Raw genomic sequence first — 12,234 nt, forward strand, 5'->3', positions numbered from 1 at the left:
ACTTACTTACTTACTTATTTACTAGGTTCAAACTAATTTGAAAGATTTGTTACAAAATGTACACACCTATTTCAGTTTTTCTTCTCATTTTTCCTTCACCAAGAACTGCCGTGACCTCTCCCTTGGCTAGTAATATCTCGGAGCCATCACCAGGAATGGTTTTTACGCGGAACTCTGCAGTGTTGACGTCCTTGCCATCTTGAAGCTGAAGCCTCAACAATCGTACTTGGTTTTCAGGTATGGTGAGGATATTAGTGAACTGGACATCCTTAATCTCCACTTCATCGCAGCAGAACTTTTCCACTGTCATAGCAATGGCCATTTCAATGCATGCAGAACCCGGGAGCACAGGACCTCCCTGCATCAAAGCATGGTCTCGTAATGTAGGATATTGATAAAGATCCACTTCTACTTCCCAGCACTGTAAACCCGTGAAACTTTCAGTGGGTTTTACGTCGGTGAGAAATGCATGCCTGTTAAGGTGGACTCTTCCCTCCCGGTTGGCTGGCTCCTCTTGTATGTACCAGTAGTTCTTCCTTTGCCATGGATATGCTGGCGTGCGAATGTAATGGGCATCAACATCCTCCTCTCCCTGAACACGGTCCCAGTCTACGGAGTAGCCAATAGTATACAGTCTGCCAACAGTGTTGTGAAGGAAAGCTTTATGTTGGTTTTCTACCGACTTGCGGGCATGAGTAGGCACATACACAACTTCGTTAGACTGAGATGAATGGCTTCTCATCACTGATATTCTGTTAATGTACTGAGCCAGGCTTGGTTGGGCACTTATTTCAACAAGGATCTTAAAGTTGTCCCTCAGGATGTTTTGTACAGCCTTACAGAATTCGACTGGCTGACGAAAGTTACGCCACCAATAATTTTCGTCCATTGTTTTGCCGGAGACGATATCGCCAGTGACAGTTGAATACAGGGGAATTGTTGTTGCCTTGGGGTGGAGGTGGAGTGATTTCATTTGTGACTGGAAGGAGTCCTTGACCATATCCACTTGAAAGCTGTGAAATGCCCGTGCAGTTGAGAGCTTCTTCCAGAAGACCTGAATGTTGTTTAAGTCGAGATGATTTTGTACACATTCTATTGACAGCTTGTCACCTGAGAGAGTCACGCTCTTTTCATCATTAATGGCTGCAATGCTGATGGAGGCTTCCAATTTAAGTTCAACGATCAGCTGAGTTGCATCTTCCTCTGACATTCCTAAGGCTGCCATGCACCCATCCTTTGGACAATGCTCATGGCATCTTGAGCGGACTAAAATAACCTTGAGTGCTTCTTCGAGTGTTAGAGCACCTGCTACACAACTCGCAGCTAGCTCCCCCAGGCTGTGGCCAATTACAGCAGCAGGTAGGATGCCCCAACTTTCCAGCAATTTGGCTGTGGCATACTGAATAGCAAACGTAGCAGGCTGACCAATGATGTTTCCTAGTAAATTTGAAGTGTTGTCTTGCCAGAGCAGCTCATTCTCCAAGGACCATGTTTCTCCCAGGACTTGAATAATACTGCTTATCTCGCTGATGGTACGTCGAAAGTGCGGTTCACGATTGATAAGTTGTCTTCCCATGCCAGTCCAGTTTGCCCCTTGGCCACCAAACACAAAAACAGATCGTGATTGTTGGCTGATACATTTACCTTGAGATAAATGGTCTTCCCACCCTTTCTTGTGTTCTGCAAACAGTTCCAACAAAGTAGCTGCATCCTGTAGAGACTCGAAAACCACGGCCAAGCGATGGGGATGCTGACTGCGTCGTGTATTAAGAGACCAACAGATGTCACTCTTCAGCTCCTCGCAGTCGGCATTAGCTTTAAGCCACTTGGCATGTTGTTTTGCCATGTCGTGCAGTGCAGTTTCTGAGTACGCGGAGAGGGTAAGAACATGATTTTCGCGCGAACTTTCTTTTCGTGAAATGCACTTTACCTCTAGGTGCTCTTGTAATATGGCATGGACATTAGAACCACCATATCCAAATGAGTTGATGGCTGCGGCTCTCGGATTTCCACCTTGCTTTATCCACGGCTCGCAGACATCTTGCACTTTTATCCCTTTCTCAGCGAGTTTTAATTTGGGATTTAAAGTGTGGATGTTTACAGTTGGAACTAATGTCTTATTTTTGAGCATTAATGCAACCTTTATGAGACCAGCCAAACCGGAAGCAGATTCTGTATGATTTAAATTTGATTTAACAGAACCAACACGGAGGATCCGGTGATTTCCAGACGCACTATTGCAGTACGTTTTGGCGACTGACTTCATTTCAACGACATCGCCTATGGCAGTTCCCGTTCCATGAGCTTCGAGATATTCGATGTCATGAGCGTTTAGGCCAGACTGCTCGAGGACCTTCTGGGAGAGGTCTGCCTGCGTCTTTGCACTAGGGGCTGTGATAGGTACTGCACTTTTACCATCATTGTTCATACTGCATGCAATGATCTCACAATATATGTCATCACTATCCATAACAGCGTCGTTCGTATGCTTCAGTATTACTGCTGCAAAACCTTCTCCCCTTCCATAACCGTCCCCTGATGCATCAAAAGATTTGCATCGTCCGTCTGGTGCTAGCAACCCACCAAGACTAAAGATGACCTGCATTGAAGATTCTAGGATCACATTTGGGGCGCAGACGATTGCGACATCGCATTCTCCATTGTGAAGACACTCGGAAGCAATCTTAAGAGCAACCAGTGAGGATGAACAGGCAGTGTCAACAGTAAGACTGGGACCAGTTAGATTGAAACAGAAGGAGATCCTGTTTGCCAAGATAGAAGCTGTGACACCCGTGGAATGAAACTGGTTAAGGTTGTTGCGGTTTTCGGGTTGTATAACGCGATTACCATAGTCCAAGTTCATTGCTCCGACAAAGACACCAGTGTTGCCTTTTTGGAGATCTTCCAAGCGAAGACCTGCGTCTTCAATGGCTTCATAGGCTGTCTGAAGGAGAATTCGTTGCTGAGGATCCATGGCTTTTGCCTCTTGGGGTGAGATATTGAAAAACTCAGCGTCAAAATCACGAATGTTGCTGAGATATGCGCCTCCGAGAGCGCATAGGCGTCCTGGTGTAAAACGTTTCGGGTTGTACAGCATGTGAAAGTCGTTATGCTCACTTTGTCGATCTGCTGGGTAGTCCTGTTGAAAACCACTTTTTCCTTTTGTGAGCATATCCCAAAACCGCTCTTTGTTTTCAGCATTAGGGAATCTGCAGCTTATCCCAATGATGGCGACACTAGATGTCCGTGACGTTTGAAGTTTTTCTTGGCATAAGCTCTCTTGGTTTGGTCTCTGATTTTCCCTAAGTTCAAATTGTTGTTCGGATTGTGCTATGGCACTTACGCAGGCCTCCATTGGTTTACTTGTTATTAGTAAAGCTGAAGGAATGTAACCAAGTGAATGAAACATACCCAGTGCAAAATGTATAGGTAGTACCCTCAGGAAGATTGGTGATAGGTTTGGAAACACGAAACCAAGCCCTATGGAGCCTAAAATTGCTAAAATCCCACCAGACAGCAAGGCTGTTCCCACAGAGCTTAGAGCATCTAGTGTTCGCATTCGTGCAGTATTGTGTACAGACAACGCTCGTATCTGGCACATTTGTACGCTGAAGTTCAGTGAGATAATGAAGCCAGGTACGAAGCAGATAACACTTGCGTAATTCAATGGTATGTCCCACAAACTAAGCAGGGCCATTAATTCAAGCACCTGGACAGCAAATCCAACTGCGAGGACCAGAGCAATACGAGGGTTGGCTGTAAAGATGAGAGAGAGAACTGTTGTAGCAATTCCTGCCATAGTAGCAAACCAGATGCATTCTCTCTCTACTATCATTAACTGCTCTGTCTCTTCGAGGAGGCTTGAGGCGATCGACACTTCCATTTTTTGCTTTTCTTCGAAATCGACGATGTCGCTTTGGAGTTTCTGCAAGTTTTCCTTCTTCGAAGTGAATTCTTTGGAAGAGACCATGTAGACTTGAAAATAGCTGGCAACGAAATTCAAGGTGTTGTTTTGGAAGGTGAAGTTCAGATCTTTGCGGACAAAAGCATTTTTAGGGTCTTCAAGAAAGTTTATGAAACATCTGTCAAATTGTGCTCCTGTGCAGAAGTTGCTTTGCGGCAAAACCCATTCTTCGAAACGGTTGATCCAGCTTTCAACGTTGCGTTGGCTGTAGGACGCACGGCTTAAGATTTCTCCAAAAGTCTGTAGTTTCTGCCGTAGATTAATGCTACTGTAGTTAAGGTCTCCGTGAAACACTATTTTGACGCGAGATTCGTTTTCAAAAAATTTCCTCCTTTCGTTAGTAAATTTCGCTGCTTCAGTCATTGGGCTCACATTTAACGGACTGTCAAATGTTTGATGCTGTCTCAGTGCTAGATAACAGCTACAAGCAACAATGCTTATAAACAACAACAAGGTGACGGCAGAGCCTAATTTGCTGCAAATGATCTTTCCATAGATTCGCACTAGGGGACAACAGGTGTATACATCCTCTTGGATGCTTTCTGTTACGGGGTCGGCGTCAACAACAGAGTCAACAACGCGACAACAGGACAATTCCTTATGTTGGTATTTCTTCAGACAAAGAAATAAACAGGCCATGAAAAGAATCAAGAAGACGAGATAGTGATACAGAAAATTTATCAGAGCAACAATGGCAAATTCTCTGAAAACTGGAAAAGAAGACATCAGAGCAAGACCAAACACGATAATAGAGATTAGGTTCGATGCTGTGAGAGCCATACCAGATTTCGTCATACAGTTTGCAATTCTGTGCTCAACAGACGGCGTGTGCCTTTCTTTGTGCATTTCCTTGATTAAGATAAATGCATCAGTGGCTCCTTTGCAGTACATAAGAAATGTGAGTATCCAGTGGCACTGCCAGATATTACGAGATGCCAAATAGCTTATGCTTAGTGATGATGCTAAGCCCATGGCTACACATGCTATTGTCAAGAATCCTAGGAGGATAGTTACAGGGTGAAAATTCCCCATTTTGCAAGTGACAAGAAGGACAGATGTGCACACGAGGAATGTGAAACTAAGGAAAATTGGCAAGCTTTCAACGGAAAATAGTAGGGCGGCAACTGTGTCACGGTTTTGAGACGAGGTGAAGTACAGTGATGCACATACCATCTTTGAACGAAGCTCCTCCATCTTTTGAAGGAAGGATGATTCCCACGATAGAAGTTTCTCTGTAGATGGATCTTGGTCTGAAGGATTCCTCAGGTAATAGATCATTCTGATAGCTCTTGCAGAAACTATGTCGTTTTTCACACTCTCGTTGCCTGGTTTAAATCCATTTATAAACAGTTTTTGATTGAACTTGAACGTTCGGCCATCTGATAATGTTGTACTGGCGTTTTGCCATGCCCTCGCAATAGCCTGTAGACAATGCTCATAGTTCTTCTCATTCAAATCACACACTTCTAAAGGGTTGGTCATCATGCATGAGATATTCCATAAAGGCCGTTCATTTTTCGCATCCACACAGACATTTTGAAAACCGTCTAATGTTACAACAGTTTCATGCACGAGTAATGCGTCTTTTAAACAGGCTCGTGAGAGCACGTTAGGGCCGTTTTTCGCCTTTGGGCGAAGTATCACTTCCTCTCGCCTTGACAGAATTGACGGAAAATATTCCCCTGCTGTCTTAAAATCCTTTGTTAGGCGACTTTCTTCTGAAACAAACAACTCCTCTGCTAGGTTTGGGGGACTCATGCTCAGGAATCCTAGAAAGCTCAAAACTGATAGAAGGGTCATGGTGATAACTATCTTGCTTGGGTATTTGACTACCAGTGTGCTTATCTTTTCCAATATCATCTGATATTTGATAAGGAAAAAATGAAGGCATATTACCAAGCTTGCGCTGAGTCGCCTTATCGTCTGCCCTTTTGGTTTGTGTTTCTTTGGGGAAAGCCTGTTGAAATTAAGTTGTACACAGAATACGGATTTTAAATACCCCATTACCATATATTTTGTATTTTTTAGTATCAGCCTCTTCAGTAGCAAGAAGTGTATTTATGGATAGTTAGATGACGCTAAAAGTATTCCCCCTGTCAATTTTCAAAAGTGATTTTCATTTGGCCAAAGGATGGCCACAAGAAAAGTAAGGGCATTCTCAAATTTCAAGTTTGCTCATGCGAGATCGATGCTCCAAACTGTAACATGTATCTTCATGCATTCTGAACCGAACGAGGGTGTAAGTCTTGCAGTGACGTTTACTTTGTCTTTTCTGGAAGAAACAAGCCTACCTCAAGCATTAGTCCAAAGCGTGGTTAAAATAGCTTAAATCATACAACTTGTCAGCATTCCACGAAATCGATTGTAGACGACCCGCCAAAAAGTTTAGGTTTTGTAATCGTTGCGTTTCTCAAGTATTATAATACAAGTAATATTATAAAAGTTACAGTACAGCGCCACACTGAAAACAACAGAAGTGACAGTCATTGAATAACCCTTTCAAAGCGGAAGTCTCCTCGGAGTTTAACCTTTTTTCATCGCGGTTCTCTATCCATGAAAACTAACCTTTATGACACTAGCTGATGACATATCTCGACAGTGGGCATCAAATGCGTTTTTTGGATTTGTTTCTCTTGAATTTTTTTTTTCTGGTGGTTACAAGCGATATCATTCACTGAAGTCATATCCTTCGGACGGTTCATACTTCGATCAGCCATGTTGTTTTGAAGCTGGGTAACCTTTCCTTTTAGTCACCAGTCTTACATGGTAGCTAGGTAATTAAATAAGTAAGTAAATAGGAAGGTGTCTTATGGCGGCTCTGTCTCCCCATCACTGTTCTGAAAAGTCATTAACTGTTTAGTTTACTTTCTGCCGCCGACAAATCTGGATTCAGAAAGATTAAAATAATCAAAACGCGGGAAAATGCCTTAATCAGACCTTTAAGTATAACTAAGTCAAACCAATTTTGAGAGTCATTCCCTTGTTAGTCAGTCAGGCATGCTCAAATGTCTTATATATGGTCAAACATCTTTTATATGTGGCAAGTTGAAATCTCTTATATATTGACAGGAGCCATAATCAAAGATGGAGACCGTGAGCGTGGAGTCCACGCAATTCCATTTGTTGTACCAAAAAAATCTATTTGCGTTCGACGTTAACGCATACTATTCGTGTCGCTTCTTTCTGGATGTTGGCGATTTCAGGGTTTTGGCGCCATCGAGCGGCGAAGCGAGCGAAGCCGCGAGAAAAAACTGCTCCAGAGCAATACATTTTGCCGTTCCCACTGAACTTTGATCTTTTTATCGGATTTCATTTAAGCTAAACAAATCGAACGTCTCCAAAGGTGATCACATGGACTGGCACGTGAAGAAATGACAAAAACGGGTTTTCAGTTTACGCCAAATGTCAACAACTTTTTCGAAAATTGAAATTTCGGCAACCATTTATCCTACCCTACACAGAAAATTGAACCATCTTTTTGTTACTCAGACAATGTACTTTTTGACTAAATTGCATTTGGGTCTGCGAGGAAAACCGCGATGTCGCGTAAATAATAGAGCGACATGGCGAGAATTACTTCATGCCGTTCGCCTTCGCAAAATAACATTTTTGCGCGTTTATACATGTGATTTCACTCTGTTTCTTCCACGCTTAATTTTTTCGACACCGTTGAACGTTTCTAATACATTACTTATACTTTCCTTGAGTGCTTTTTCAAAACTTTCAGAATCGCAAGAACCGACAAAAGCCTAATTGAAGCCTCGATCTATCATGTGTACATCTCACATCAATACGCCAACAACGGCAGGACAACTTGTTCTTTTGACGTGGTGTTCTATTCTTTCTGTTAGATTCAAATTCCCTCAGGTGGTCGTAAGAAGCCAATCAGCTTTCTAGTCCAAAATCTGGACTAAACAGATTTAATCGTGCCTGTGATTGGCTCAGCGCTATCAAAGCAATAGCGCTTTGGTCCAGAGGGTTTTTGCGCGGGACCGAAACCGGAAACCGCGCATGAAAGGTCTCTGACACTCAGGGTAGCCAGCTCGAAGTCAATTTTCCATTCGCTGTTTTTCGCCAAGGTAATTGAAATTATGTTTATTTTAAACATTCGAATCCTAGCTTAGAAATATGACTGAATCTACTGATCAAAACATCAGAAAGCTGTGTAGCAATGGTTCTTTTTTTTCTAGGAAACAGACCTTGCAAGTCGAACTTGCTTCGCCAACAATATCGCGCTGTGATTCAGTCTATTCGTTTTGGCCATGGCCACTGTGTCACGTCTATAACCAAGATGTTGAGCTATTAAACCTTGTTGTTCTGTATATATATCTGAGCTGATTTTCCAAAAGGAGGCTACAAGGACATAATTACAAGCTGTAAACACTCTCTTATCTGTTTTCAAACTCTTTCTTTTTTCATGTTCACAGGATATGAATTTCCTAAAAGTTTAACTAGCAACTTTAACATCAAAGTAAGCTTAATATTAATAATGATTCGTAAAATGCCTCAAAACTTACGAACTAAAGAGGTAAAACAAAACTAGCAGACAAACGACAAGTTTTCATGCATGTCCGCGGGAGTAAAAACAAATTAAATATTAAGGCTTAATGACAGAAGAGATTTTTACCTTATTTTGTGGTACGTATCTTGACTACAACCCTGAAACCAATCCAAATGTTTCAACTGGGTGACGGTCACAGTCAAATGCATCCTCCACTGTTTTTTATCCCGGCATCAGTAATAAGCTTTGTTTATAGCCAAGAAACCGGTTGCAGTCAGTTTACGAATGTAAGAGGGCATAAACGGCAAGTAAAATTTTAGCGTTTTTTTTTTCCTGGTCAGAAAGTCCAGCCATGTAGCCGGTTGTTGTTTTGCTTCTTCCTTTGCAGGACAACGGAGCTTGATTCCAAGCAGCAAAAAGCTCTTTTTTAAGTTCAACATGAGTAAGAAAACAATGAAAACTGACAGAGCTCAATATGGAGGTCAATTACTTAAACTACGTAACAACTTTGCAGCATCATAAATTTCCATTTTAATACCTAATCGACGGCAGTTTTCTATCGTCTATACTCTTGTAGACCATAAAATGACGTCTAAGTGCAACCACGAGCCGCAGGAACTGTTTAGATTTTCTCCAACAACAAGTAACTGAACTTTAGACAATTCTCGAGTATCATTTGGACCATATCATACTGGTAAAAGTGGCAGAAAGCAGCTGGCGCGGTCAGAAACCGAAACATAGCTTTTCGCTCGCCGGAAACGCCTTCTACGCAGGCAAGTCGATCCGTAAAATTCAACAGTAGTAATGCACGCAGCACCACCGCTTTGGCGCCTTTTTTGACTATGATCAATATGTTTTTATTCCAACTCTCCCCGTATTCTTTCAATTCAGTACCTTTTCGTTGGGACTGAATCTAAGTCCTCAAATGTGTCCACCGATGAGATATTCCTGACTGAATTTTAGACATTTGGACGCCATTTTAAACAGGAGGAAAAAACTTTCAATTTCTCCACGCGCGATCCGGATCATTTACACGCGTGTGCATCACGCGTGTATGGCAGTTTTTTTTCTAAAAATAGATTTTGTGGTACAGTACATGGGGCTAAGCCCATAAGTCAAAATGGCCTCCCGTTAGGGTGTCCATCCTTGATTATGGCGGCATGATGCTGGTTCATATCATAGCGGAGCTCCGCGCGCCGGAGGCGCGCGCTCGGAGCCCCATTGATAAGAGATTTTGGTATACCCATGAAAGCGAAAAATTTGGGTTATGACGTCACTGTCCGACCGTCCGTCGTACGTCCGCCCCTCTATGCAAGCCATTGTGAAATGCCACACTCAACCTGTGCGGCAACCCGCGTTTTATTTCAGCGGGAAATGGGAAGGCTTACTTCTTTAAGAAAAACAAACGAGAATTTTGAAGAGCACTAATTTCCTGTTTTCGTAGAATATATTGTCAAACTACATATGTAAAGAAAGCAGGCGACTATTAAGAAAATTTGAAACCTGACAGCGATGAAAAAACAGGCGAAATGTCAGTTGAAACAAACATGTGGTGAGCTGGGTGAGTAAGCAACGCGCAAGTCGCATAGAAATTTAATGCATTTTTGCAGGCAACTGTCGGTAATTTTCCATATTTAACATACTTCAAATTATACGCAAATACTTCAATTGTTGCCATACGACAAATATTCGTGGATAGATTAACCCTTAGCATGCACAGGGCTATTCACAGAGTTATGTTTTGTGTTGGACTTGTGTAATTCATTTGCAGGGCACATTTGTAAACACGCAGTAAGCGTTTAAGTATTTCGGACCACAACCAAACATTATTTTTCCATTATTCTCCTCTTGTTAACGTTTACTTAAAGACTTGAATTATTTGTGTAGGAGAAATATTTACAGAGTTATGTGTTGTTTTGAACATTTTGTGTTTTTGTTATGTTAGCGCATAAGTCTTGTAAAAACGCTCTAATTTAAAGTGCTCATTGAAATATTTCGGGCCACAACCAAACATTATTTTTTTCGGTATTCTCCGTTTGTTAACGTTTACTTAGAGACTAGAATTATTTTTGTAGAAGAAATATTCACAGAATTGTGTTGAACATTTTGTGTTGGGCTTCTCCAGCTAATTCGCCATTCGCAGCGCATAAATTTTGTAAACATGCTCTAGTTTTAAATTAAAGCGCTCTCTGAAATATTTCGGACCACAACCAAACATTATTTTTCCTCTATTTTCCGTTTGTTAACGTTTACTTTGAGACTAGAATTATTTCTGTTGGAGAAATATTCACAGAGTTATGAATTGTTTTGAACATTTTGTGCTGGACTTGTGTAGTTCATTGGCCATTCTCAGCGCATGAGTTTTGTAAACACGCTCTGATTTTAAGCGCTGACTGAAATATTTCGGGCCACAACCAAACATTATTTTTTCTGTATTCTCCGTTTGTTAACGTTTACTTTATTAGAGACTAGAATTATTTCTGTAAGAGAAATAGACGAGCTAGTAGGTTTAAACATTCTACCAGCAAATTTTATTGAAAATTTGTTACCGCCGAGACAAAAACAACAATCTGAAAACAGTGATGAATAAACCTCACAACCAGTAGCAAGAATAAAAAGGGCAACCACACTAGTACCCAAAAACGAAAACAGAGCATTGTTATCGTAGCTTAGATCCCGTGGAGATTTAGAAATTTAAAAGAAACCAAGCGGCGAAGAATACCGTAAAAATTACCGCGTCTGCCGTTCGGCGCTACGACAAGAAGATCAAATTGACAAACCTGAGCCATGAAAGAGAACGCAGCAGCGCTCTTGGAGCAATCTTTTTCTAGAGATAAGAGACATCAGAAAAGAAACAGATCCTTTTGCTTTGAAAATGCCATAATTTATTGGAATTTAAGTTCATTGTTATTTACCTTGGCTGCTTTCATACGTAAGAAAGTCTTTCAAATAAATTTCTCTTCATCGAATTTATAATCACTCTTTTTCGCTTACCTTCAAGAAAAAAGTTGTATCCGCTGTACCATGGTACATGTTCACCACAAAAAAATATTATAAGTGGTCCTTGAACAGTGTCAGAAGCTTTGTAAACTCAAATAAAAAGAAATAAACAACACCATCCAACGTCGCATGTTCATTCACAGAAATAAAATTTTATCTGTGCGCGCCGAACCCATTTAAGTGCCGTGCTGTCATGCTTACATGACAGTTTTTGAGGCAATCAAAAACCACCGTTTTGAGACGACATTATATTTTTTGCTGGACTTATGTTATTCGTTCGCAATTCACAGCGCATAAGTTTTGTAAACACGCTCCAGGCCACAACCAAACATTATTTTGCCTGTTTTTTTTTCTTAAATTTTAGTTAGAGACTAATATTATTTCTTTAGGAGAAATTCCTAGAGTCATTACTAGCGGTTTTGAACATTTTGTGCTCGACTTGTGTAATTCATTCCCAGCGCATATTTGTAAACAGTACGCCCTAATTTTAAAGTAAACGTTCAAATATCTCGAACCATAACCAAACGTTACTTTTCCTTTATTTCTTTTCTTGTTACGTTTGTTATGAGACTATAAATATTTCTGTACGAGGAATATTTACAGAGTAATAAATTTGAAACAAAAATTTTATTTTTATCCGAGCAGCCAAGTTGCACGCGCGTAAACATTACTTGGTCGCCAAATTTTCTTCATTGTACGTAATTTAAACGTTACTCAAATGCATTAATAGTTTCCACAGGAGAAATATTTGAGAGAGCGTAATTTTTTC

General features: G+C 41.1%; 2 protein-coding genes across 2 annotated transcripts in view; one reads left to right on the forward strand and one right to left on the reverse strand.

Moving 5' to 3' along the window:
- The window catches only part of LOC146479533 (lectin-like), a 311,213-nt gene that overhangs the window by 188,350 nt on the left and 110,629 nt on the right, over window positions 1–12,234 (forward strand). The window lies entirely within an intron of this gene.
- LOC146479550 (uncharacterized) overlaps window positions 1–12,234 on the reverse strand; it is a 44,854-nt gene that overhangs the window by 25,419 nt on the left and 7,201 nt on the right. The window contains exon 3 of the mRNA XM_085110364.1: window positions 67–5,921. Coding sequence (XP_084966490.1) covers window positions 67–5,921 — 5,855 coding nt within the window. The remainder of the gene's footprint in view (window positions 1–66; window positions 5,922–12,234) is intronic.

This window comes from Pavona decussata, unplaced genomic scaffold, assembly GCF_977016875.1.
Source record: "Pavona decussata unplaced genomic scaffold, jaPavDecu1.1 SCAFFOLD_58, whole genome shotgun sequence".
Classification (NCBI taxonomy): Eukaryota; Metazoa; Cnidaria; class Anthozoa; order Scleractinia; family Agariciidae; genus Pavona; species Pavona decussata.